Here is a 27,536-nt window from a genome sequence, read left to right as displayed (position 1 = left end):
CAGTTCCAAATGATATCTACCATGATATAGACAAATCCCAACTCCATAGCAATTGTAATTTATGAGTTTCTAAAGCCGCAGGACTTTAAGACCCAGCAGCGGCTATACTGCATATAAGCCCTCATTCAAAATGGCATCAGCTAGGCCTGAAGGTGCGCATTCTCTAAAAACGTGTTGCTTGTTCCCTTACTGCGTCCCGGGATATCATCGGCTCCCTGTCCAGGACCCCAGGAAGAGTCGGCAACCACCAGCACGGACCTTCTGAGTGCCACACCGCAGAAGTCATCTTGACATACAAGCTTAATGGTCGCTATTGCACTTTTGCGCTTGATGCCTTGCGAGTACCTGTATCTACATTTGTAATAAATGACCTTACCCACTACATTTAGATTGGCGCCTGTGTTTCCCCCTCACAGGATTGGCAAGTTGTTCTGGTAATTCTGCACTAGTTGCAACGCATAGCAGCTCTGAATGCACCCATTTGTGAGCCTGAGGCCAGTAAAAATGGTGTTTGTAATGACTTCATTGCGCAAGTGTGCTGTGCTGGACTTCCCCCTTTCGAGCTCTGCAACTGCCATATATAGCACACATAGAAAACCTGATAAGAGTGGGCCCCCACATTGGCAGTGTTCCCTGAGTGGATTGCCACATGTTCCACCAATATCAGAGTCACTCCCTATTCCATAGCTGTAGAGCCAGAAGGCCCAATCTTCACCCACCAAGATGGGCACAACTCAGAAGACCTTTAGAGATCTGGAACCAAGCCCTTAAACAGAAAGTCTTTATAGACACAGCAGTAGGCATATTGATCACCTAAGGAAGCTAGCTAAAAATGGAAGCCGAGCTAGGAGGGGGTTATGCATGGGTAGGGTTTCCAGTCTCTCTGGCCAGTGTATGAAATATGCTCAAAATGTCTGAATCAACTCACTGTATCCTTTGCTTATACTCCATTTAAACCGCTTCGATTTGGGACAGGTTTATTTTACATGAAATACGTTTGACTCCCTGCAGTTCATGTTTTAAAAGTGTACAAATACAAGTTACTGCTTGCTGGCAAATGTTATGACAAGAAGCGTAGATTACCTGCATTTCCAAGTTGGCGGTAGGGCACGTTTCTGTAAGTAGAGCTTCAAAATTCCCAGTGAGTCCACAACAGTTCAACTGTAAAATAAAATAGGAAAAAGTAATTGATTTTATACAGACCATACACACACTATGAGTGAATTACATTTACCCATTGTGTAACTAGAGGGACTATTAATTATTATTTTTTTTTTTTTTTGTGGATGGATGCTCCCTAGTTTCTAAAGCTGGCCATAGATTTTTCCTTTAGGCTTCATGTACACGGGACGTTTTTACCACCTCTTCTGAACGATTTAACTTGACAGATAGTAACCCACGTTTCAAAACGGTCTGTTTTGCCACGTTTAAAATATTATATATATATATATATATATATATATATATATATATATATATATATATATATATATATATATATATATATATATATATATATATATATATATATATATAATTTTTAATGGCCAAAAACACCTTAAAAAATAAATAAAAAAAAATAAAACACGGAACGCTGCTAAATGCGGGTTACCACATTTAAAAGCGTTTAGCGTCTGAAATTTTGGCGCCTGAACTCATTTTTTGCCTTCAAAAGGCCTATCAAAAACGCAACTGCCTAAAAATTACAGTAAATGAACCGTGTACTGTATAGGTAGACATAAGATAACATTGAATGAGTTTGGGGGCAGTTGAAAAAAAGCATCCAACTGCCTCTGAACGTCCGTTTAGCAGCAGCAGTGTACATGGTGCCTATAGTGTTTAGCAGGCGGGCTAAACTCCACACACAAAAAAAAAAAAAGTGGGGACTACACACAAAGGAGTCCTCCATCCACACAAGTGTTCTTCTCCGCTAGAACATTGTATTCAACCAGTGAGAGTCTCCATTGTCAGAATACACCGATCAGTTGTTGCAGGCGATTGGCTGTTTTCCAACATTCTTGTTCGACAGAAGCGGATCATTAGATTGACTTCTATCAAAACAGGATAAGCTACACATGGCTCGAAAGTCAGCTTGTTTTCTTCATAGCCCATCTTCTTTTAGGGGTACCTCCAACAATCCAGCTACATACACCATCTGGTGTAAAGCTAAACACACACAAAAAGAAAACAAAAAAACACACACACACACACACACACACACACACACACACACACACACGCCTGTCACTGGAACAGGAAAGTACAGACAGCAATAATCTCCAACTGCCCATTTTCCCATTTTCGGGGGGTCCAGAAGTCACAAGGACAGAAGTGAAGAAACATAACCCCAAACAGGAGGTCAAACAGGGATAAAAACTATCCAATGAAATAAAAAAATACACATACAAATCTTGGACTATGTGCCATGTCCCAAACTCCTTTGTAATTCCTGTAAGCACTTTTCCAGGCCTAATCGGCCATTATTAGTGCCCAGATCAGACACACTAGTTAAAATGTATACATTGTATTGTTGTATACAGAGTGCGTGTTCCATTATTTGTGTTGATCTCTGGCAAAATAAAAAAAAAAAAATTCTTACAGCATGTTGGATGGTCCTCATGGTCTCCTTTAGAGATGGCTCCGGATTTAGTTTGTACTTGCCATAAGTTTCTGTATAAAAAGTCTGCAGTTCTTGTACAATCTGAAAAAAATAAATAACATTTTTAAAAAAGTGAAATAAAGCATTCTGAAATAAAAAAAATAAAATGTAATTAAATTGTCAAGATCGTCCCCCACTTTACTCAACAGCTGTTTTCAGGGCCCTAGCAAAAAGGCCTAACCCCAACACTGGAATAACGGCTATAGGGGTAATTTTTCATGACCCATTCATATTTATACACCAACACGTGGTAAATGCACATTTTACAGTGCATCACGCATTGTTGGGTCAATTTGAACGACACACCAGTGTGGCTACACAATGCACTATAAAACCCATTCATAATGCACAAAATGTCAATCTGGTGCGCTGCACTGGAAGAATAAGTGCAAAATACTGTACACTATATTGTAACGCATACTGTATCAGCGCAATCTGAACGAGCCCCTTGTAGTCAAATGAGAATGCCCTCAATTTATGGCAATAAAAAAAAAAAAAAAAAAAAAAAGGACTGCATTAGGTTATTTTATTAGATTTATACATTAAAAAAAGGTATTAATATAGCGCCGTCAATTTACGCAGCGCTTTACATATACATTCACATCAGTCCCTACCCTCAAGAAGCTTACAATCTAAAGGTCCCCAAACCCATTCTTATACTAGGGGCAATTTAGACAGAAGCCAATTATCCTACCAGCAATTCTTTGGTGTGTAGGAGGAAACCAGAGTACCTGGAGGAAACCCAAGCATTTATTAATGTGAACTCAGATATTTACTGCCTGTGCTTGTTGGAGATTTTCACTCAGTTTTCTGAAATTTCACTAGACAGGAAGGAAAAATCTCTCTCCATAGACAACACTAGACAAAGGTACTAACATTTCCCCATCCAAAGCCCTTACTGGTGTTCCACCGTTACGTAAAACAATTTCATCATGGGGCAGCCATATCTGCTTTTTACAAACGTAGGATTTGCTTCCCGATTGTGGCCTATTCCTCCCATTTCAGCAGAAAGGGTCTGTCCAATTTGAAGACAAAAGACTCTACAGTACAGTAAAACCTTGGTTTGCGAGCATAATTTGTTCCAGAAACATGCTTGTAATCCAAAAGCACTTGTATATCAAATCATTTTTTTTTTTTTTTTTTTTTTTTAACAGGGTATAAAAGAGAAGAGTCAGTTTTTGTGATTCGGCACTGTGCCGCTTCAACTGACAATTGTGCGGTCGTGGGATGTGGTTCCCAAACAAAAATTGGCATCCTTTTTTTCCCCACAAATAGAGATTTCTTTTGGTGGTATTTGATCACCTCTGCGGTTTTTATTTTTTGCGCTATAAACAAAAATAGGAGCGACAATTTTGGGGGAAAAAAAATGCAATATTTTTTACTTTTTGCTATAATAAATATCCCTCAAAAAAATATATGTAGCGCCTGTGTACTTTCAGTATAGGTGCTATGTTAAATTTAAAGGGGGATGAGAGAGTTACTTTGCTCTCATCTGGTTAATTCCTGTAAATTAGGTTTCTGCCAGGCTGGGCTGTCCTGTGGTTTTTATTTTGTGTTCCAGAGATACTGTTCCATCTCTGGGGGACAGGTGGCACCAGAGGGGTCCAGGCGGTGGCGCCTTCCTGCCAGCAGCCAATCAGAGGGCTTTTTCCCTTGCGGGACATGCTGGGGGAGGGTACTTCTAGGGCGGACGCCCTTTTGATGGGTGGTCTGCTCCTGGTTCTGGGTGCGGCACCCACCATCAGGGTGTGCGCACATCACGGGTCCCGGCGATATGGCCTACCAGGCCGGGGCGCACGTGCTATGCGGAGTTCTCGGTTCTGGGCCCTCATGGCCCAGAGCAATTGAAGCTATGGCGGGGCCCCAGTCATCCACTGGGTCCCCAAAATTCTGAAGAAGATCCCAAGCGAGCTGTAATGTTCGATGGGGAGTCAGTCTGAGGCGAGCCCGGAGGCAGGGGATCCAACAGGGCCTAGACAAACCATCGGGGATCAAGGTAACCGGACACTGACAGTTTGTTTGATGGCAACCTGTCAGTCGATGACCATTTGAGAGACTACCTGAGGGAGATTCAGGCAAATTACAGTACTGAGAAGGATTCGCTCTATCCTCTACGTTCCTGAGTAGAGGGCCTGTGTCAGAGGTTCCACTCTGAATTCTAATCCTATTAAAGCCAAGTCGGTGGCAGAGACTTGTTCCTTCTCAGAGTTCCAAGTGATACCCTGGCTGCCAAGTCGGTGTGAGAGGCCTGTCCAGGTACACTTTACCCATTCCGGCTGGAGTGGCGACGAAGGGTTAAATTCCCATTGGAAGCAGGATTGTTTCCGCCATCCATAGGCCTGAATCTGCAAGTTCTCCTTTCACCAACCTATCTCTATTTACCTCAAGTTAATTGTTTGCCGTGTTGGGCAAAAATAAAAGCACAGAAAACGACACCTTGCTGTTTGGACATTCCGTCATTTGCTATCATCATCCCTAGACATATCACAGAGGTAACCCAATATGCTGACCCAGTCTAACCAGCGGCTCCTGCGGGGGTAGCGCGCCACACACAATAAATATAATATAATATATATATATATATATATATATATATATATATATATATATATATATATATATATATATATATATATATATATATATATATATATATATATATAAAAAAGTTTTCCCTCAGTTTAGGCCGATATGTATTCTTCTACTTATTTTTGGTAAGAAAAAAAAAAAAAAAACACACAAACACACACACAAAGCAGTTGATTTGTAGACGCTATAACTTTTGCGCAAACCAAATAGGGGATAGTTTTATGGCATTTGTATTCATTTTTTGTTTTTACTAGTAATGGCAGCAATCTTTTTTGTGACTGCGACATTATGGCGGACACATTGGTCCCAAAAATGTGTTCCTTGTCATTTTCACAGCGAAAAGTGCTATAAAAATGCACAGATTACTGTGAAAATGACAATGGCAGTAAAGGAGTTAACCACTAGGGGGCGCTAAGGGGTTAAGTGTGCCCTAAGGGAGTGATTCTTACTGTAGGGGGGCGTGGCATCATTGATCGTCCTATATCAGGGAACAGACGATCAGTGTCACTGCCACACAGAACAACGGGGAAGGTGTGTTTACACACACACACACACACACACCTCTCCCCGTTCTTCAGCTCCTGTGAGCGATCGTAGGACACCGCCAGCGATCGGGTCCATGGGTCCCGGACACGGTCACATGCGCGCGCCAGGCTTTTAAAGGAGATGTACCTGCATGTGCCTGTGCCCAGCCGTGCCGTTCTGCCGACTTATATTGTCGGTAAGGGGTCCTTAAAGCGGAGGTTCACCCTCAAAATTAACTTTCCAGCATCCTTAAAGCGGAAGTAAACCCATCAATTTAACAGTTTGAAAAAGCAGTTACATTCCTGGCATGCCGGGAATGCTAACTGTCGCATTGGTTGTGCTCTCAACCAAACTGTCAAACCATCCAATGGCTGGTGTCATAACTGATCACATGTGCAGCATCATGGCAGTTGAAGATTAAACAGAGGCCAAGACGCACCTTAGCAGCCGTCAATTAACTCATCTTTGCTTAGAAACGCCCATTCCCCGCTCGGAGCCGGAAAACAAGGGCTCATATAACGATAAGTACAAGTAAAAAAAAAAAAAAAAAAAACAACAACAGCATACTGCAGATGTTAGCAGTATGCTACAGCTAATGTCAAAAAGTGGATTTTTGGGTGAACCTCCGCTTTAAGTGGTTAAATGTAACCATACTGCTACACTTAGTGGCTCCTCTCTTCTTTTTTATACTCAGTTGTGACATGACGCTACTCTTATATCAAGACATCGCTTGTAGATCAAGACAAAAATGTATTAAACCATTTTGCTCATCTTGCAAAATGCTCTCAAACCAAGTTACTCTCACACCAAGGTTTTAACGGTATCTTATACCTTGAATCAGCCACACTGCTCCTGGGATGCCAACAACATTGTGATCTTTGCCTAGGCTTAAGGTCACATAAGGCAGCAACAGTCCCAGGTTTTTATTCAATAATAAATTTGTGCTTATTTATGTGAATTATAAATGTCAGTTCTACTTCAGTGTTACATCTAAAAACACTAAGGAAGGCATATGCATGTCATATTACCTCTATTAGCTACCTTTTTATTACAGCAATGAAAGCCAACATTAATGAGCACTTTAACATTCCACGCAATTACCAATATTAATTAAAATTGCAACCACATACCTTGTCCTTATTGGCAAAACCCCAAATTCCAGCAGCAATCTCAATGGCGAAAATAACCAGGAGAAAAGCAAAGAACTGTGGAAGGAAAAATATGACAGATCTTTCATTGTTTGGGTATCATTAGAAGTCTGACATGTGTGCTATAGTTCTGACAAAGTGAGTTGTTATGACATGTTTTGTCATGGTAACCTAAAGTCCTGCTTAACAGGCAGCTTTGCTTGTATTGGGCAGGTAATTCTGTTTTACGATCAGCCCTGACACAAAGTGCCTTTTTGCCTGGCATCAGGGGATCTTGAGAAACTGACATACTGTACATGCATGATAAGCATTTCCTGCCTCGGTGACATAAAAGTAAAAAGGCATCAAGTAGTGTTACTAAACCCAGTCCCCTGCATTTACGATATCTGTTCTCCCACAGTACACAGAACATGAAAATTCTATTATTTTAGTAAACATAAACTGCTAAATACCTTTTCTCATCAGCAGTATATAGCAGTTTTAATGTCCATCAGTGTCTGGCCAAGCACTGGTTAAAGCTTGTAGGAGTTTTCATTCGCCTCTGACTGGCCTATGAGGCTGCATGACCCCTGGCCCTCTGTCTGGACAGTGCCGATTGGCCCTGTGATAATCACATGCACCCTCTGAGGGGGGGGGGGGGAACCCTCTCTAGCAATATACACCAAACTGACCATGTGCAGAGTGCCTCCAAGGCTCTGTACTATCAGCAGATGATTGGGGGACTGTGGAAGAAGGGGAGGATCAGAGACGACAGGATCAAAACAGCCTTTTTACACAATGCAGAGGATTAGCCCTTAGGCTTTACTGCATATAGGTTGATTTTACTGGGGATTTAGTAACACTTTAAAGCTATAGAACACTGCTTATAAACAAAAATTACCAATCCTAGCATGCACTCAGACTCCTGAATTGCACCACAGCAACCGAGAAAACCAACCAACATCATGAGAGCCCCTGCACCAATTAGGATGTAGACGCCTGCAAGAAAAAAAAAAACGCACACATTAAAAAAAAGTTACCACGAGCATACAACATGTATTGTGTCCTACTAGGGATAAAGCCCCATTTACTTTTAAATTATTCAGGCAGAGTGAAAGCAGCAGAGGTTGCCTACTGCATTCAGAGCTTATAAAGGGATTCCACTACAGAAGAAGACCTATGTCCCCTGGTGTGTCCAAAATTCGTCTCCCCTTCCGATATGGGTCAAGGTGAGAGCTATATACTGTATAGGGCCACCCAAGTCAATGACGAGCATTTACAACCATGGCACAGATTTTTAAAATTGTTGTTCATCAAACTGCGACACCCTTTTCTTCTCACCTAGTGCCCTGAAACAAACAATGTAGGCCAAACAGCTAGATAGAACACAGTGGAAGGTGAGAACACTGTGGGGGTTAGTTACTAAAAAATTGGTGCACATAGAATCTGGTGGAGCTGTGCCTAGTTACCAACTGGCTTCTAGATTTTGCCAAAGCTTAAAAAGCGGCAGTAAACCCATCCATTCACAGTTAAGAAAAAAAAAAAAAAAAAAACACGTGCCGGAAATGCACAAGTCGTTCCATGTTTTACAATGATAACCATTTATATATGAGTGAATTAAAGTGGAGTTCCACCCATAAACATAACATTACTTCAGTAGTTTTAAAAAAATGTCATTAGTCCTTTATGAATTTTTTTTTTTTTTTAGATGCCTTCAAAGTGTTGTTGCTAGGCAGAATAGTTAATCTTCCCACTTCCTGCACCTAGGTGCTTAATGCTTCCTAACCTACACCGCACAGACTCCTGGAAATGTAGTGGGTGTAACTTTCCAGGAGTCTGTGCATTCCCCAGTCTCAAAGAATCATGTGACTTGGACAGCACAGGTGCTGAAACCTGATCTGACACTGCTTGTGCAGCACTGAGCATGTGCTAGATCTGCAAGGCTGACATCCAGGAAGTCATACAGTCTGGCTTCATGATGCCCACCACTTAAGATGGCCCCAGTCCATTTCTATTTTATAAAGTGTCTAAATGCTGTAACAACCTAACAAAATGGACCTTAGTTTACAGACTAACTTTACTAGAATACATTAAGCTTGTGTATTACAGGGGTATTTATATTTAAAAAATGAAATTGTGGCCGGAACTCCGCTTTAAAGTTGCAGCAACTTCAAAGTACTTAATGCACTACTTTGGTTCAACTTTCAGGCAACTTGAGGGCCATAGATGTCAAGGTTAGCCCTCAAAAGTTGCATGAAAGCCATACCTGACTGTTATACAATGTAACAATTGTCCATTATCACTGGTCAAAGCCAGAGTTGGCAAAACTTTGGAGTCGTAGACGCGTAAATGGAGTCAAATTATGTGGCGGAGAGCCAGCCTGACTGGCTATAAATTGAATGGATCATTTAGCCAGACCTTTTACTACATGGTTGTTGGTAGCTCAAAGGAGACTGCACAAGCCGACTCAGCGAATGTGGTCAGCTTTTAGAATCTTTCAGTTAGTCCTAGTATCAGAAAAGCTTGAATCTCAAGAACGGAATGCACTTACTATACAGGTATTGCCATTATGGGTTAGCTATTGACTAAAGCTCCAGAGCGGTCATGCTTTCTTAGATAACTAGAAAGTGTTGAGCCAAGTAATGTGTGCTAGAAAATCCTGGATTTAGTCTTACCAGTATAAAATGAACTGGCGCTGGAATCTGACTCAAACATGGGCTTGGTCTGGCCATCGAATCGGAGCCATAGTCCTATTGCCAGGACTGCTGTGCCTGCCAGCTGTGGAAAGACAAAAAAAAAATATTTGGTCAGATTTGATACTTCATTGCTAAAATAAAAGGATAAAATACAAAGACAATAAAAAGCAATGCCACAAAACCTGTAGTTTTCCCAGACATATCTGAAAAAATAAATAAAATAAAAAATTGCCTTCATTTCCAGCCTGTGTGAATTTCCTAAAGGCCACCTGTAACGGCACCCCAAATGGGACAGGGGTTAAAGCAGTTTAGGATATTCTATTCCCAGCTACTGAAACACCACAATCCGGCGAACACGACCCATAAGAATTCCCCCATTAACGAGACACACAGCTCTGTTTGAGGTTCATTATTGAGAAATACAGGCTTTTTATTTACAGTTTAGGATACTGTAGTAACCAAATGAACAATGACCCAACTCCACCCACAACATCACACACTGGTTCCTAATGAGCCCCAATACACATATTTTAGTAGACATCCTGACTCTGGCTCTGACCTAATTTACATGAGCCAATTAACTACAGCTGATGATTCAGACACCTGACCTTTAGGCTGTCTGTTAACTCACAATACACATTGGCCCAGATTCACAACAGAGATACGGCGTCGTATCTCATCGTTGTGCCGTCGTATCTATGCGACTGATTCTTAGAATCAGTTACGCATAGATATCCATTAGATCCGACAGGCGCACGTCTCTTACGCCATCGGATCTTAACTGCAATTTTTTTTTAATCGCTAGGTGGCGCTTCCGTCGATTTCCCCGTCGAATATGCAAATTAGCTAGATACGCGAATTCCCGAACGTACACGCGGCCGACGCAGTAAAGTTACAATGTTTACGTTAGGCTTTTCCCGGAGTAAAGTTGCCCCTGGGTCTATGAGGCGCAGCCAATGTTAAGCATGGCCGTCGTTCCTGCGTCGAATTTTGAAAAGTTACGTCGTTTGCGTAACTCGTCCGTGAATGGGGCTGGTCGCCATTTACGCTCACGACGAAACCAATGACGTCCTTGCGATGTCATTTGGAGCAATGCACACTGGGATACTTTACGGACGGCGCATGCGCAGTTCGTTCGGCGCGGGGACGCGCTTCATTTAAATGATACACGCCCCCTACCCGCCAAATTTGAATTCCGCTGGGCGATTTACGTTACGCCGCAACTTTACACGCAAGTGCTTTGTGAATAAAGCACTTGCCTGAAAAACTTGCGGTGGCGTAACGTAAATCAGATACGTTACGCCCGCCCAAATTTACTCCCATCTACGTGAATCTGCCCCATTATCAATAGACCTTCACACAATACAGGGTCAACTAGCACAAGCCACAATGAAAGATCCTTAGAAGTTAGTCTGGATTCAATACACATTTATCACAGTAGCAGACTTAATTACCACAATAGGCAATAGAATGCAATCACATCAAGCTTTATCGTACACTACAGCCAACACACAACATTAACCGCATTAAATGTGACTAGCACAGATCATAGTGGGGTTCTCATTCACCCTGTGCCCCTATTAGAGACACAGGGTGATCTACACATAAGAGGCATTGGGGAAGCTGAAACAGGAGTATCCAATACTTTCTAAGAGCTTCTGGGTCCCATGGGCCCTTCCGTTACACCACCTACAACTCTTTTATGCCAACAATCTATGGCCAACAGTAAAAATTGAAGGCTGTACACTGACAGCAAAATCTCAAAAGGGGCTTATTGGTCACATGAATAACGTAACAAAAATAGGCAATATTGATATGGACAAATCGCTGGAGCAGCGTCAGACTCCTGTATTATCTTCCTACAGCTCTGTGCCCATACCTTTGTAGAGGCTGTCCATTTCAGGGCTGCAGGGAGAGTATGCGACTACAAAAAGGTGCCAATCAGCGCTCTTGCTGTCCATTGAAAACTACAAGCTGTGGTAGGCGGACTTGTAGTTTCTTCATTTACAGATCTTTGTAAAGAAATGATGCGGCTGTGTGGGCAGAGCCCATCACGGCCATGCAGATTTAAAAATGAGATAGCAGCTGTGAATTCCTCTCCCACAGCTGCTGTCACGTTACTAAAGGTGACCCTATCCTTTAAATACCTTGGTTATGGGGAGGGGGGCTGGCCATGCCAAGCACAGAAGCAGATCTGTACTGGCATTGTCAGTGTGCATCTCTGGGATTGCTGATAAAAAAGTTACAGGGCCCCATGCTGAAGCTAAGTGTACCTGTATCTCCCATAGTCGGTTTTGCAGCCATTCTGTGTTGATTGACAGTAGCTCCCTATGTTTCTTCAGATTAGGCGACCCGTCAGAATGTGCAACAGAAGTGATGTTACATCGCCGCCATCTTGCCACACCCTGCACTCCTCCACAGCAAGGATACACTGAGAAGGGGGCAAGCAGACATCTTGTTACACCCACTGGAGTTTTGCATTTAAGGCCCCATTCACACGAGGCGGAATCCGTCGATACGGAGTCCGCCTGCTCCCGCCAGCTCAGCGGGAGATCGTCGGCTCAGCGGAGATCTGCGGACAGGATGACAAGTTCCTCTCTGCTCACTGAGCAGAGAGGGGCTTGTCGGGCACTGCTGTCTCCTATGGAGCGATCTAATGAAAACGGACAGCACGTCCGTTTTCATCAGATCTTACCCGATCCGCCTTGGACGGATGGGGACGTGTCCCCATACGTCTGTTTTTAGCGGATCGGGTCGGATGTCAGCGGACATGTCTCCACTGACATCCGACACTCCATATTGATGCATGGAGCGGCCGTTCAGGTCCGCTGTCAAAACTGACAGGCGGACCTGAACAGTCCCTTCGTGTGAATGAGGCCTTACACTTATCTTTAATTGTAAACCAAGTTAGTATAGTGAAATACAGTACTTAGAACTCCGTCTGACCATTTAGATTTTGAATTTTATAAAAGCAGCGTCAAGCCTGCTGATGTCACAGATTTTCTAATCTGACAGAAGTTCACTCCTTTTAAAATTCAACATCTAAACATTTACATGGAGTTTCAAGTACAGGCAGTTCCCGAGTTACGAACACAATAAGGACTGTAGGTTTGTTCGCAAGTTGCAACACTGTATTTGTAAGTAACTTCTTGGTCAGAACCCTGCATTTGTAAGCGTAATGTCTGTGGGATGTTTCGGGCGCTTATGTTATGTGGGGCTCTTCTGGCCATGCAGTACTGCAGTGTGGGATGTGTCCTGAGGTGTTTGGAGGTATCCAGGACCAGCGTGGCGCACAAGTGGCCACTCGTAAGTAGGAGTCGTTCGTAACTCGGGTGTTCGTAACTCAGGGACTACCTGTACTGTATTTCACTATTTATAAACTCAGTTTACTGTTATAAATGTGTGAAAGTGTAAAATGCAAAACTCCGGTGGGTGCAACACGATATCCACTTGCCCCTTCTTAGTGTATCCTAATTGTGGAGAGGTGTGCGGTGTAGCAAGATGGCGGCAACGAAACCTCACACATTCTGACAGGTCGCCTAATCTGACAAAACAACGGCAAGAGCCTCACTGTAAAAACTGCAGCAGACACAGACCGGGAATGTACTTCCCCACCTTGTGCAAAGTTATACTCTGCAGATACAACCCCCTACTATAAGGAAGAAGGGTGCCAAGGAAAGCTGGTTAAAGTATATGTGATTAGAGTTTAATACATGCTCTCATACTACTGGCTTTTGGAATACTTTTATGTTGAACAGGGCCCGGGATGAATCTTGCTGCGTTCATCTAACCAGTGAACTAAAATGATTCAGATTGCTGGATCGGAGGACACCAGAGCCAGCTCGAGAGCGTCCAATGAGTCAAATCGCTGTTCTCCACCCAGATTTTCCATCCAGATGACTCATCACTCCAGTTTAACAAAAGGAGCCATGTCTCTTGTATTCCTCTTACAAGGAAGGACACATCACTGTACAAACTGGTTCTACTCACTTTCATTCAACAGGTTCGTGCTGTGCCTGTGGGAAACAGATCTCCTTTGTAATTGTTACTAAACATACCACCACTGCCTAACAGATTCCAATACACCCTGTGAGCTTAAAGGCGACCCATACTGAGGAAATAAGCTACCTCTGCCGACCTTCAATTCTGAAAGTTTAGATTGCATGAATGTCATGTTAACCAATAGCTACAAAATGGCAGCCAATGCGTCTCTACCCTTTTCCTTAAAAGAAGTACCTCCCATAAAGCCGCAAAATAATGGGGCAAAAAAAAAAAAAAAAAAAAAAGATTAAATTAAAAAGTCAAATGCTATAACACACACACACACACACACACACACACACACACATCTGGGAGACCGAGCCATGGCGAAGTAGGTCAGCAGCTCAGGCCCCCTCTTCTGCCAAGCCAGTTTCACTATACAAACTCAGTTTACTGTTATAAATAAGTGTAAAATGCAAAAACTTCAGTGGGTGTAACAAGATGTGCGCTTGCCCCTTTGATAGAGTGGCCGGTATCAGTTTGTTTGGGCTGGGAAAACGCCTAATTTAGCTCATTCTACATTGAAACTGGATACAAATACTATTGGGCTGCGGTGTCAGTTACTGTACTGTGGTGTCTTTCCCTCCCAGAAAACAACCCTGTGGTGACCCTAGAGGCTGCTGTGGTGGGCTCCTATGCCACCCCCTGACATCCTGGTTTTCTGGGCACCTCATGCTCATTTTGCACTTACTGGTTTGATGAAAAAATACAATTGTGGTCTGGCACCACCAAGCATGGGCAAAATACTGTAAGCCCGCCACGCACCTCTTGGGGCTAACCCCACTCCGCTTCATTTGCGTATATTGCCTAATCCTCATACATGAGCCTCTAGAAGGATCGCAGCTCTTAAACACATCATTTCTAATGGCACGATAGAGTTTGACAGAACTTCAAAAAGGAATTTCAATTGCCCAACAGGATGTTGTTTCGGCATCTACAGCTTCGGCATGCGGTGCTCTCAATTCTCCACCCATGTCACCCTCAAATCTGACCCTCTGGAGCATCTTTTGACCTCCAGGGAGCTGGTGAGACCTCTGTCCTCAATTTACCATTGCTCACTCTGCTAAATTATACAGGCTATTAAATGGCAGGTAGACCTGTCAGATCCCACTGAGGACTGGGATAATTGCGTGAGCCACTATGGTCTCAGCCAAAGACAGGTTTGCCCAAGTAAAATTTTTGCATAGGGCTTATTACACTCCTGCTCATCTAGCTGGCATATACCCTAAAAAGTTAGTCTACTATGTAATAGAATTCAGTCAACTGCAGGGCAGGCACTCATCACATGGTGTGGGCGTACCCTAAAATCCAGGAGTTTTGGGCCTCTGCTGTAGAAGTAATCATACACGCGACAGGTCCCTTGGTCAGGACCCCAGGATGTTGTTACTTGGGGTGTTGGATACTGCAGAGCAAGGCTACGTCAAGCTCTTTTTCCTCCCATCACCGACGATACCCCCTACCATAACTTCTTGGTGTACAGCCATTGATACAGTGTTACCATTATATGAACTCGCCTATGAAAGTCGCAATTGCCCCAGGAAATTTGATAAAAATTTGGTCGGCATGGATAGACTCCTTGGGTATTTGAGCTGGGACTCAACTGGTTGTTTGTGGCATCTACTTTCATAATCCCCTATGGTTTCCATTGAATTTGTTTCGCCGCCCCCCCCCCCCCCTGGTTCCACTCCTCTATCCTCCCCCGCCCTGCTGGGATCATGCCATTTTAAACCCTTAACCCTGTTGAAATACTGTTTGGGGGGGGGGGGGGGGGGAACGATGACTATAAAACAAAACAAGTTTATGCTTTACATATTCCAATTTAGTTTCAGATGGGACAGCGAAGGTGAAAATGTAAGCGCCACCTGCTGCTTGAGCTAGGGATTTGGCAAGTCTTTCCCTGTTCCCCCAGGCATAAATGAGCATTTAACCCCTTGCAATGTGGAAAAGTCACATCAAGAACGTTTTTTGTTCTCCCCAGAGATAGACAGAGCACAGAAAAGTGAAGGCCTATGGATGGAAGTGCAGTAATATCACCCTAGGACAGGAAGTGTGAGGACTACAGATCCCCACCACTTCTCATCACATGGGGGGCTGAACACCACAGGTGTGAACTGGACTGAGTGACTGATGAATATCAGACACTTTATAGCCTCATGGGGGTGAATCTACCATGGTTGTGTGGCTGGAATCTAGTGCATGACAACCAGTCAGCTTCTACCTTTCATTTCTAAAGCTCGACTGAACAAGCTAAAGCTAAAAGCAGATTGGTTACATTGCACAGCTGCTCCAGTTCTAGTAAATCCCCTCATTGTGCCTAAAATAGCAACCAACACACAACAAGCCACACAGCAAAGTGATATAAAAGTCAGGTGACCGCTATCTGTACTTTTTTTTTTCAAAAGTAACAATTTTGTCCCACCAATGAGGGAATACTACAAAATACAAGACCCATACTAGAGTTGGGAAAAGAGTTTGAAAACAGACTTTTATATCACCGCCATCGAGCCTGAACAAGCCTTGGAACATTCTGCCAGTTTACGTAAGGCCCATTAGACTATACAACAGCAGCTGTATTATTACCATCAGCACAGCCTTTTATTATTGCCAAGCTCATAAATTGGATAAAAACACACGTCTGATCTGTTTATGGGAAAATGTTTTATAGGGAGCCGAAACTCACTAAAAAGGCAGTTTGGAAACTTCACATCTTTCTGCACGCACTTCTACTGAACACAGATTGCAGAGAATATTAGAAAGGCCGCGCTTTTATCTGATTGCAATGGGCAGCACTCCAAATTTATAAGCCAACCACAGTGTTCTTCACGATCAGCTTATTGTGTCGTTTATTTGTGGACGAAGGCGAAGACTGCTTTCACGTTTTTAACTTGTGATGTATATATTACGATTTATTTAGGCGGTTTCAAAGTTTGATTTTTTTCTTCCCACAAAAGCTTTTCTAGTTTGGCCTCTCAACCAGGTTTCAGCGAAACAATGTATTAAAAAATATTGTCATCACAGCTATTTATTTTTTAAAGCTGGCCATACATGGATCAACAATTCAGCTGGATCATCAGGGACCTCTCAAACTTCAATGCATGTGCGGGGAGGCTGGTTGCACAGAGGCAAAAAAAAAAAAAAAAAAAGGAAGTAGTTCCAGCACTTCATTCCCGGCCTGGCCAATAAATAGCCGTAGACCCCAAAGAAGCCAGGGATAAGATGTTGCATCGGTAAAGGGAAGGAAATTGTAGGGTTTAGCTCCACTTCATCCCTGAACGCTAGGATTCTGTCCATCTTGTAGTCCTAGATCCTGCTTCCAATGCTCAATTAAACTGCTATGAATTTTTTAATTGATGGTTTACATTTCAAATAAATGATTGTAAACCTGGCAACATCAGTTCCTTTGGAAAAATGCACTGTTCCCAGGTGCCAGAGTAAGGCAATACTATATGCTGGTGCCAGGGCTCGACAAGTCCTAGGCGCCAGCGAAATCACATCCCCGGTGTCCAGGTGCCGGCCTGCACATCCACTGCTGGCACAAACTCCTCCCACCACCCAATGCCCCGGACATCCACCTCCAGGTGCAGGGCAGCACTTCAGCACCAACCAGTGGCAGAACTACCAGGGTTTCAGTGGTCACACTTGCGACAGGGCCCTGGAGTTCCGGCAACTTTCAGCACTGGGCTCCACTCCTATAAGCCGAGCCTGCATTCCTGTGGTCTCTGCCTTCTCTCCCTCTGATCTCCTTTGCATGTCAGTCATTGGTTGCCAGCACACCCAGCAACAAGCTGCACACACTGGAGGGGAGGAAAAATATCTCTAGAGCCTGTGCCAGTAGCGTTAGCTGTAGAATGAGTTTTGCAGATTTTGCCCCTTTTATTTTTTGAAAAACGATACTCCCACAAAAGCTTATGGCTCAAAATGCTAATAAATGCAAAATAGCCGGTTTTTTCAGCTTTTATCAGAGTTAGAGCGTTTTTTTTTTTTAAATAGGAGTTTTTTCAGCTGTAAAAAAAGTACTAGTTCTGGTCTGGGGTTTACTTCCAGCCAGAAAAAAAACCCTGCCAAAAACCACTGATAACATGCTAGGGAGTTTACTGGCTAAAAAAAAAAAAAAAAAAAAAAAAAAACCCCACAAGTCTGAAACCAAAGACAGCAGCTGTAAAAAACATCCGGTGTGCATGAGACCTTAGGGTTACCAAAAACTATGAAACCAGAGGACAAACCTAAACAATCAAAGCAGGTAGGCCCTTGTACATAGATGGTAGTTCTAAAGGAGATTGTACAATCAGCCCAGGAGGAGGGGAGGACAAGACCTCAAAATGTCCACTTCATGCACTATAAACTTATTAGCCAACCTATTTTATTAAGCTACCTATAAAACCAAACAATCTCAGATTTTTTTCAAAATTATACAAAAAAAAAAAAACACACACCACACACACACACACACACACACACACACACACAGCTCTAGGCTTGCAGAGGCCTTAGGGCTCTTTCACACGTCCGTTCCGTTCGTCCGTTTTTTGGACGTCCGTTAACGGACCGCAATGCTTCCCTATGGGTTAACGTCCGTTAGCGGATGAGCATCCGCTAACGTCCGTTAGCATCCGTCTGCGTTAAGTTCCGTTTTTTTGGACGGAAGAAAACCCTATTTTTCTTCCGTCAAAAAAACGGAACGGACGAAAAATGGATGATCCGTTTACCATCCGATCCGCTAACGCCGTGTGCGGCATTTGGTATGAATCCAGAGGGGGAAGTCCCCGCCGGATTTTAAATAAAAATCCGGCATGGGTTCCCCCCCTCGGGAGCATACCGGGCCCTTAGGTCTGGTATGGGTTGTAAGGAGACCCCCCCTACGTCGAAAAAACGGCGTAGGGGGTCCCCCTACAATCCATACCAGACCCGTATCCAAAGCACGCTACCCGGCCGGCCAGGAAAGGAGTGGGGACGAGCGAGCGCCCCCCCCCCCTCCTGAGCCGTACCGGGCTGCATGCCCTCAACATGGGGGGGTTGGGTGCTCTGGGGCAGGGGGGGTGCACTGCGGCCCCCCCACCCCAGAGCACCCTGTCCCCATGTTGATGAGGACAGGGCCCCTTCCCGACAACCCTGGCCGTTGGTTGTCGGGGAATGCGGGCGGGAGGCTTATCGGAATCTGGGAGCCCCCTTTAATAAGGGGGCCCCCCACCCTAAGTGAATGGAACTTTTGCCTGGAGGCAAAAAGTTAAAGTTAATAAACACGACACAAGGGTTTTTAAAATAATTTATTAGTCTGCTCCGGAGGCCCCCCCCCCCCCCGTCTTCTTTATTAGCTCTTTCACTAGGGGGGGCTTCTTTGACGTCTTCGGGTGGGGGCCGCTCTTCTTCGCCGCCGTAGAAGAAAAAGAAGAAGGAGGAAACCCGCCGGGGGGGGGGGGGCGCTTTTATAAAAGCGACCCCCCCCGGCAGTGGAAGAGAACCAGACGGCGGCGAAGAGCGGCCCCCACCAGAAGACGTCAAAGAAGAAGCCCCCCCCTGGTGAAAGAGCTAATAAAAGAAGACAGGGGGGGGGCCTCCGGAGCAGACTAATAAATTATTTTAAAAACCCTTGTGTCGTGTTTATTAACTTTAACTTTTTGCCTCCAGGTGAATGGGTAGGAGTACGATGTACCCCATATCCATTCACTTAGGGTGGGGGGCCGGTATCTGGGGGCCCCCTTATTAAAGGGGGCTCCCAGATTCCGATAAGCCTCCCGCCCGCATACCCCGACAACCAACGGCCAGGGTTGTCGGGAAGGGGCCCTGTCCCCTTCCCCAGAGCACCCAACCCCCCCATGTTGAGGGCATGCAGCCCGGTACGACTCAGGAGGGGGGGGGGGGGGGCGCTCGCTCGTCCCCACTCCTTTCCTGGCCGGCCGGGTAGCGTGCTTTGGCTACGGGTCTGGTATGGATTGTAGGGGGACCCCTACGCCGTTTTTTCGGCGTAGGGGGGGTCTCCTTACAACCCATACCAGACCTAAGGGCCCGGTATGCTCCTGAGGGGGGAACCCATGCCGGATTTTTATTTAAAATCCGGCGGGGACTTTCCCCTCAGGATTCATACCAAACGCTGCACACGTGTAGAATTGGCGGGAATCCAAGTCGGATCTCCCGTCGCTTCTATGACGTGCTTGCTGGAATGTGCTTTTACTATTCCAGCGAGTGCGAGATGTCGGCACCCTGTCGCCGAGAATCAGCGCGATGCCGTCGTGCTAAAAACACATTCTCGGCGGCAGGCACTGTATGTTAAAAGCCCCCCAAAAAAAAAAAAAAACGGATGGAAAAAAGGATGGAAAAACGGATCAACTGATGAAAAAAAAAACTGAACTGACGTGTGAAAGAGCCCTTAGGCAAAAAATGAGGCCCCACTCACACCCATAATGGGAAAAATATTTCAAGCAATAAAAATTAACTGGGGCATGGGGTAAGGCAATCATAGGAGTGGGGCCAACAATTGGTGTGCTGCAGCCCATAGTGTTCAGATCCACAGCTCATGGAACATTGGCGTGATCAGTGATATATAAAAAAAAAACAAAAAAAAACATAAGAAAAGAAGAAAAAAAGGGGGGTTGTAAACACACACACGCTAACCTCCACTGTGCAGTTCGTTTTGAACAGAGTGGCCCCGATCCTTCTATTTTGAGGTCCCCCAACAGCACCCTTGGCTCCTCCCCACATCGGGAAACCACCTATGAGAAGCACTCTCCCAGGGAGTCTGCACATCAGGGTACTGGGCACACTTTCCTTTAAATGCAGAGTAGCGCAGGAAGCGGCTGTAATAAGTCCTTACTGTCCTCTCTCATGTCGCGCTGATCCCCGGATGCCCCACCCCTCCCGTCCATCTCAGGTGATGTTACAAGCATTCAATGAGAGGAAGGGGCCGCCAGGGAACAGCGCAACATGAGAGAGGACAGTAAGGACTTATTACAGCCTCTTCTTGCGCCACTCTGCATGTCGGCCAATACTCGACCTACCCGTCTGATTGACGTGTAGATTTCCAAGGAGCTGGTGACTTTGCGGCAGAACAGACTGGGAAACAACCACTGTTAAACACTGCAATAGGCAAATTAGGCGGTCGCGAGGCCCCTGTGAGGGCGAGGCCTTAGACGACCGCCTATGCAAACACACACTTTAGACAATGCAAAGTCCTCTGTTCCTGAATGTTGTGCCATCTTTCATGAGCAGCCTCATCTCCCAACAGATGACATAAACCAGATATTGTGCATGTGACCAATATCACAAAAGGTAGTTTATTTACCAGTGTTCTATCCATTTGTGCCTGCCACAATTTAATGCTATGCACACAGCGGGACGGACGGTATTTGTTATATTGTGCCTCGCTGTTGCGCCGCAAGTTTACAGCGAGGCACAATGTGACATCTACGGTGTCCCTCCACTCTTTGTATAGCTTTCAATTGTGTCCGTGAAATGGTATCTCCCGTCGAAAAACCCTCCTACGATGTGCGACTGCGCCATAGTGACGTCACTCCAGCTGGGGTGCTCTTCCGGGTGCACAAAGCGATAGAACACCGGGAAAGGATAGCGTCGTTGTCCCAGAACAGCATACAAATGTTAGTTTTCAACCACAGTGATGAGAAAAATTCAAAAAGTTTTCAAATGAAGGAATTTCTAACAGGGTTTGTGGTTTTCACTTAGGAAAGTCAGTTCGTTACAAAATTTTTTTTTAAAAACAAGTTTTAGAGTACTTTCAAAATGACATTCGCCAAGTCTTCGAAAGTACTGAGAATTTTCATACAAACAAACAAAAAATCTGCTAGTGTATGGGAAGCTTAATTCTCAATACACCAGAAGTGCGGCCCTTTTGTTCTCTGCAGAAGGACGAGGCACCTGAACAGCTCTTGAGGTAGGATTGCGCCAAGTCACTCCATCATACTTGTCTGCCCCCCTATCTCCTCACAAACACAAGACAGCTGTTGGCTGGTCTTGAAAACACATCAATTCGCCTTAAACGGCCTCCATAAAACACTTTCTGGCCCCAGACAACTGCAGAACTCATAAAATGACACGCTATGGAGAATCGTCTATTTCGGGTGTGGAGGTTTTCACAGCCACACCTGTTTGCTGTACAAATGATTTGCACCGTTTCTAAGTGCCATTTATAAACACAGCAGATGGATTATGGCAACCATGACACACAGGAAACCAGTTCACTCCGAGGACAACTGAGAATTTGTATCCGGGAATCAACTTTCTAATGTGTATCAGACAAAAGGGTTAATGCCTGTCAGGATTTTATAGAGGAATTCACTCTCTTGGAGACACCCATTACTCGGAATAAAGGGAGCCAACAAAATAGAAAACAGAGTGGAAATCTTCCAATGGGGACACCTGGTCCAGTCCAAGATGGGATTTCCCCTCTCACTTCCTGCTGTCTGTATAGAACAGGAAATAAAGGGAAATCTCTCCAAACACACACTTTGCTTTAGTTCTATAGATGCTACAACTTCCCCCCCCCCCCCCCACGTTAACACTAACCAGACTTTAACCCCTATTGCTGCCACAGGCAAGGCCATAACTTCAGGGTGTTTTTTTTTCCTATCATAGGACACACAAATCTAACAGGCCGACTATCAGCTGGAAGGGATAGGAAGGCCATCCTAATAGAAATTAGGAGATATTTCCCCTAGTCAGTCCCACCCCCTTCAGTTAGAACACAATGAGGGAACAAAATGAACCCCTTGATCGCCCCCTAGTGTTAACCCCTTCCCTGCCAGATCGGCCTAAACCAGGGATATTCAATTAGCGGACCTCCAGCTGTTACAGAACTACAAGTCCCATGAAGCATAGCAAGACTGACAGCCACGAGCATGACACCCAGAGGCAGAGGTATGATGGGACTTGTAGTTTTGCAACATCTGGAGGTCCGCCAATTGAATATCCCTGGCCTAAACTGAGGGGGGAAAAAAACTATTTTTTTTAGAGATTTTTGGGGGATAATTATAGAAAAAAAAAAAAATTATATTATATATTATATATATATAAAAATTCAAAATTGCCGCTCTATTTTTGTTTAGAGCGCAAAAAATAAAAACCCCAGAGGTGATCGAATATCACCAAAAGAAAGCTATTTTTTTTTCCGCCGCACGACCATGCAATTGTCAGTTAAAGCGACGCAGTGCAGAATCGCAAAAAGTGGCCCGGTCATTGACCAGTAAAATGGTCCGGGGCTGAAGTGGTTAAACCAAAAAGCAAACCTATTGCAACTTACCAATTCTTAGATGCGATTTTTTTTGGCACCTGGTGATCAACACCATTTTTCAAAAGAACAATCTCTCTAGCAAAATGCATCAGATAAAAAGATGAGAACCCATATAACACTAGCAGGGGTGCTTACATTGATCAGCTTTCATTTATGTAAAACTTTTATCCCAAAAAAGGAAAACAATTGTTTGCTGTAACTGCTTAAAAAGCATTAGCTGGTGTTTGGCTTCAATTTGTTAGTGTGTCTTTAAACCAGGGTGGATCTAAAAGCGATGAGGGGGAAAAAAAAAAAAAAGTTTTGATTTAGACCCCTTTCACACTGGAGCGTATTGCAGGCGCTATAGCGTTAAAAATAGCGCCTGCAATAAGCCCTTAAAAATCTGTCCCCATTCACTCCATTTGAAAGTCCGAGGGGCTTTCACACTGAAGCGGTGCGCTAGCAGGACGGTAAAAAAAGTCCTGCTAGCTGCATCTTTGGAGCGGTGCGTTTACTGCTCCTTCTCTGCTGCTGCCCATTGAAATCATTGCGCTGCTTCGGATAATGTTACGTTGAGTAAATCGATACCCAACATGTCACGCTTCAAAATTGCAAACGGCGACAAACTTTTACCCTCTAAAATCTCCATAGGCGACGTAAAAAAAATATGTCTAGGGCTAGAATTATTGCTCTACCAATCGCGGAGATACCTCACATGTGTGGTTTGAACACCGCTTTCATATGCGGGTGCTACTCACGTATGCGCTCGCTTCTGCCCGCAAGCTCGGCGGGACGGGGCACGTTCCTGGCTCCTAACTTTTTTAGCTAGCTCCTAGATTCCAAGCAAATTTGTCAAGCCCGGTTTTGCAATAGTTAAATTTTTGGTAAACTCATTCAATAAATCCAAGCTCTAGAAGTTGAGATAACATGCACTGCATTGATGCATTTACAGTAACCATGCGATGAAACAAAGTTCAGAAATATTCCTTTATCCCATGGTTTTGCAAATCTATGTACACTGCAAACTGTATGATTGAATCGGTTCTGATATCACTGTTATTTGTGTCCAAATCATAAAAAGATTCTAACTACCAGCAAGTCCTTACATTTAAAGAGCACCTGTCATTTCATATCCATCATGGCAGTGCCACTCCACTCACCTACTGCCGCAATATCCCTCACCTTGTTGTGTCGCTGCCACATCACCAGCCTTACCCTTAAAGTGAATGGGACTGTCGGCGAGTCCACAGCGGATCAGAGGAGGAGCTGCTGCGGGACAGATGCTCTTTAAAAATTATGACTTAAAAATCAAGCCTTTTTTACTAGCTATTTAAATCAAAGCCACCCCGATTTAAACCTGCTAGTAGATCCAACACTCCCCTTCAGACTGACAATGCCACTTGGAAAAAAAAAAGTGCCCTTATGCCCCATCCAGAGTGGGAGCACTCTGATACATGAGGTGTGTTACTAGCCAGTTCACCAGGTGAAAGCGATGGGAAAAAAAAAAAAAAGGCTAAAAAATAAATAGAAAAAGGAATGCAGCCACCATATCTAATGGGTTGGTTTTAGGGCCAGCTCACACTACATTCACTTTTACTGCAAGAAAAACACTACACATGGAAAGTAGATCATATGGTTTCCAATGGCATAGTTCACACCAGTGCAGTTCCAGAAAAGTAGAACATGCTGCTTTTTGCTTGCACTGGAACATAGAATGCGCACACACACACACACACACACACACGATGCCGATACAGTGAGAAAAAAAAAAATCTTGGAGGCAGTTGATGTAATATTTCCCCACAATTTTTAACCACTTCTCTACTTTGGCTGTTCTTGAGATTTGGTGTTTAAAAGACTAAAACTGTTTTTTTTGCTAGAAAATTACTTAAAACCCCCAAACATTATATATTTTTTTTCCCCTAACACCCTAGAGAATAAAATGGCGATCATTGCAATACTTTTTGTCACATCATATTTGCGCAGCGGTCTTACAAGCACACTTTTTTTGGAAAAAAAAAATCACTTTTTTGAATTAAAAAATAAAGACAGCAATACATTTGGCCCAATTTTTTTTATATATTGTGAAATAATGTTACGCCGAGTAAAATGATACCCAACATGTCACGCTTAAAAATTGCGCCCGCTCGTGGCATGGCGTCAAACTTTTACCCTTAAAAATCTCGATAGACAACGTTTAAAAATGTTTATAGGTTGCATTTTTTGAGCTACAGAGGAGGTCTAGGGCTATGATTATTGCTCTCGCTCTAACGATCGCGGCGATACCTCACTAGTGTGGTTTGAACACCGTTTTCATATGCGGACGCTACTCACGTATGTGTTCGCTTCTGTGCGCGAGCGCGTCGGGACAGGGCGCTTTTAAAAAAACTTTTCTTCTTTTAATTATTTTTATTTATTTTATTATTTTTTTACACTGGGAAAAAATAAAAAAAATTGATCACTTTTATTCCTATTACAAGGAATGTAAACATCCCTTGTAATAGAAAAAAGCATGACAGGTCCTCTTAAATATGAGATCTGGGGTCAAAAAGACCTCAGATCTCATATTTAGACTTGAATGCAAAAAAAAAAAAAAAATATGTAAATTTGGTCATTTAAAAAAAATAACAAAAAAAAATGTCTCTTTAAGACGCTGGGCAGGACTGATGTTTTGACGTCACTTCCGCCCAGCAATGCTATGGGGACGGGTGGGGTCCATCTTGCCCTCACTCGTATCCCCACACAGCAGGCTGAAGCACCCGATCGCCTCCGCCGCTACCGACAGCTCCGGTAAGCGGCGGACGGCGCCGATAACAGTGATTAGCGTTATCTTTTACAGGACCGCTCGCACTAAAGATGGATATCTCGGTTGTGGCAGCAGCTGCTGCCGTTGCCGAGATAGCCATCTTTAAAGTGCCACCGGGAAGTGGTTAAAGACAGAAATTAGAAGTAAAGAACATCAGATGTGGAGTACCCACAGCCATTAGAGGGTGACAACAGGCAGTCTGCCAAGCTCCATCTTCACACCACTTACTGCACAATAAGCAATGGAGTGCAGACAACTAGAAGCTCCCAAGAGACCTACTACCAGTAAGTAACTCTACAATTCTCCTTCAAGATCTACAACAAAACATTACAAGGGGAACATGGAAGTACACCGATAGTGGCGTTAGATACCCCAGAAGCGCAACTTTTAGAAAGGCATATATGCTCAGCGGCTGCTTTTGTTCTGCATGACTGCTCACTAAAAACAGGAAACACATTCCGAGGTTGCAAAACATTTTATATAGCATGCAAATATGGTTAACGTGTTGAGTTGTTATTCAACGATCAGAATGGGCAAGATGTGCCATCTAAGCAACCTTGACAATACAATGGATTGATGGGACCAGAAGCTCAGAGCATTACCCTCCTGGGACATTCAGACTGCAGTCTCAGGAGCTTACAGACAAAGTCTAAGCACCTGGTTAGAGGAGAGTCACACTATTTTAAGTTAGACATCTACTGTAGGTTTCATACAAACAGGGTGTGTAATAAAAAATAAAAAAATAAAACCAACACACACACTTTCAGCCTGTAAGCACACCTCTAGGTTAGCCCATGTGGCAATATATATATATATATATATATATATATATATATATATATATATATATATATATATATATATATATATATACATACATACATACATACACACACACACACACACACACACACACACACACATACACCTGTAAATGCCTATTAGAAGAAGAGCATTACAAAAAAAAAAAAATTATAATCAGCCAATTTAAGACCCCTGCAAAGATTTCCTGAGCCTTTAAATGGTCTCTCCGTCCGGTTCAGTAGGTTACACAATCACGGGAAAGACTGCTGACTTGACAGTTGTCCAGAAGACAGTCGGCACACCCTCCACAAGGGGAGTCAATGAGGGGGGAGTCACAAAAGATCATTGCTAAAGAAGCTGACTGTTCACAGAGTGCTGTATCCAATCATATTAATAGAAAGTTAAGTGGAAGAAAAAAAAAAAAAAAAAAGTGTGGTACAAAAAAAAGGTGCACAAGCAACAGGGTTATCCCTTGAGCAGCCTTGAGATATTGTGAAGCAAAGGCCATTCAAGAAAGTGAGGGAGATTCACAAGGAGGGGACTACGGCTGGTGTCAGTGCTTCAAGAGTCACCACACACAGACGTATCCAGGACATCTACAGCTACAACTGTCACATTCCTTGTGTCAAGTCACTCCTGACGTCTCACTACAGACGTCAGAAGCATCTTACCTGGGCTAAGAAAAAAAAAAAAAAAAGTGGTCCAAAGTCCTGTTTTCGGATGAAAGTAAATTTTGCATTTCATTTGGAAACCAAGGTCCCAGAGTCTGGAGGAAGAGTGGAGAGGCACAAAATCTAAGTTCCATGAGGTCCAGTGTGAAGTTTTTACATTCCGTGATGATTTGGAGAGCCATGTCATCTGCTGGTGATGGTCCACTGTGTTTTATCAAGTCCAAAGTCAGCGCAGCCGTCCACCAGGAAATTCTAAAGCCCTTCATGCTTCCCTCTGCTGACCAGCTTTATCGAGATGCCAATTTCATTTTCCAGCAGGACTTGGCACCTGCCAAAAGTACCAATACCTGGTTTAATGAGCATGGCATCACTGTGCTTGATTGACCAGCAAACCCACCTGA

The 27,536-nt window shown here is 43.8% G+C and overlaps 1 protein-coding gene across 1 annotated transcript in view; it reads right to left on the bottom strand.

The window, feature by feature from the left end:
- Window positions 1-27,536, bottom strand: part of CD9 (CD9 molecule) — a 48,711-nt gene that overhangs the window by 7,342 nt on the left and 13,833 nt on the right. Inside the window, exons 2-6 of the mRNA XM_040345155.1 lie at window positions 9,576-9,678; window positions 7,802-7,899; window positions 6,904-6,978; window positions 2,600-2,701; window positions 1,084-1,161 (exon numbers count right to left, since the gene is read on the bottom strand). Of these exons, the coding sequence (XP_040201089.1) occupies window positions 1,084-1,161; window positions 2,600-2,701; window positions 6,904-6,978; window positions 7,802-7,899; window positions 9,576-9,678 (456 nt within the window). The remainder of the gene's footprint in view (window positions 1-1,083; window positions 1,162-2,599; window positions 2,702-6,903; window positions 6,979-7,801; window positions 7,900-9,575; window positions 9,679-27,536) is intronic.

The sequence above is a fragment of the Rana temporaria genome, chromosome 3 (genome assembly GCF_905171775.1).
Source record: "Rana temporaria chromosome 3, aRanTem1.1, whole genome shotgun sequence".
NCBI classification, from domain to species: domain Eukaryota; kingdom Metazoa; phylum Chordata; class Amphibia; order Anura; family Ranidae; genus Rana; species Rana temporaria.
The sequence above is the reverse complement of the archived record's forward strand: the minus strand, read 5'-3'. Positions and strand labels throughout refer to the sequence as shown.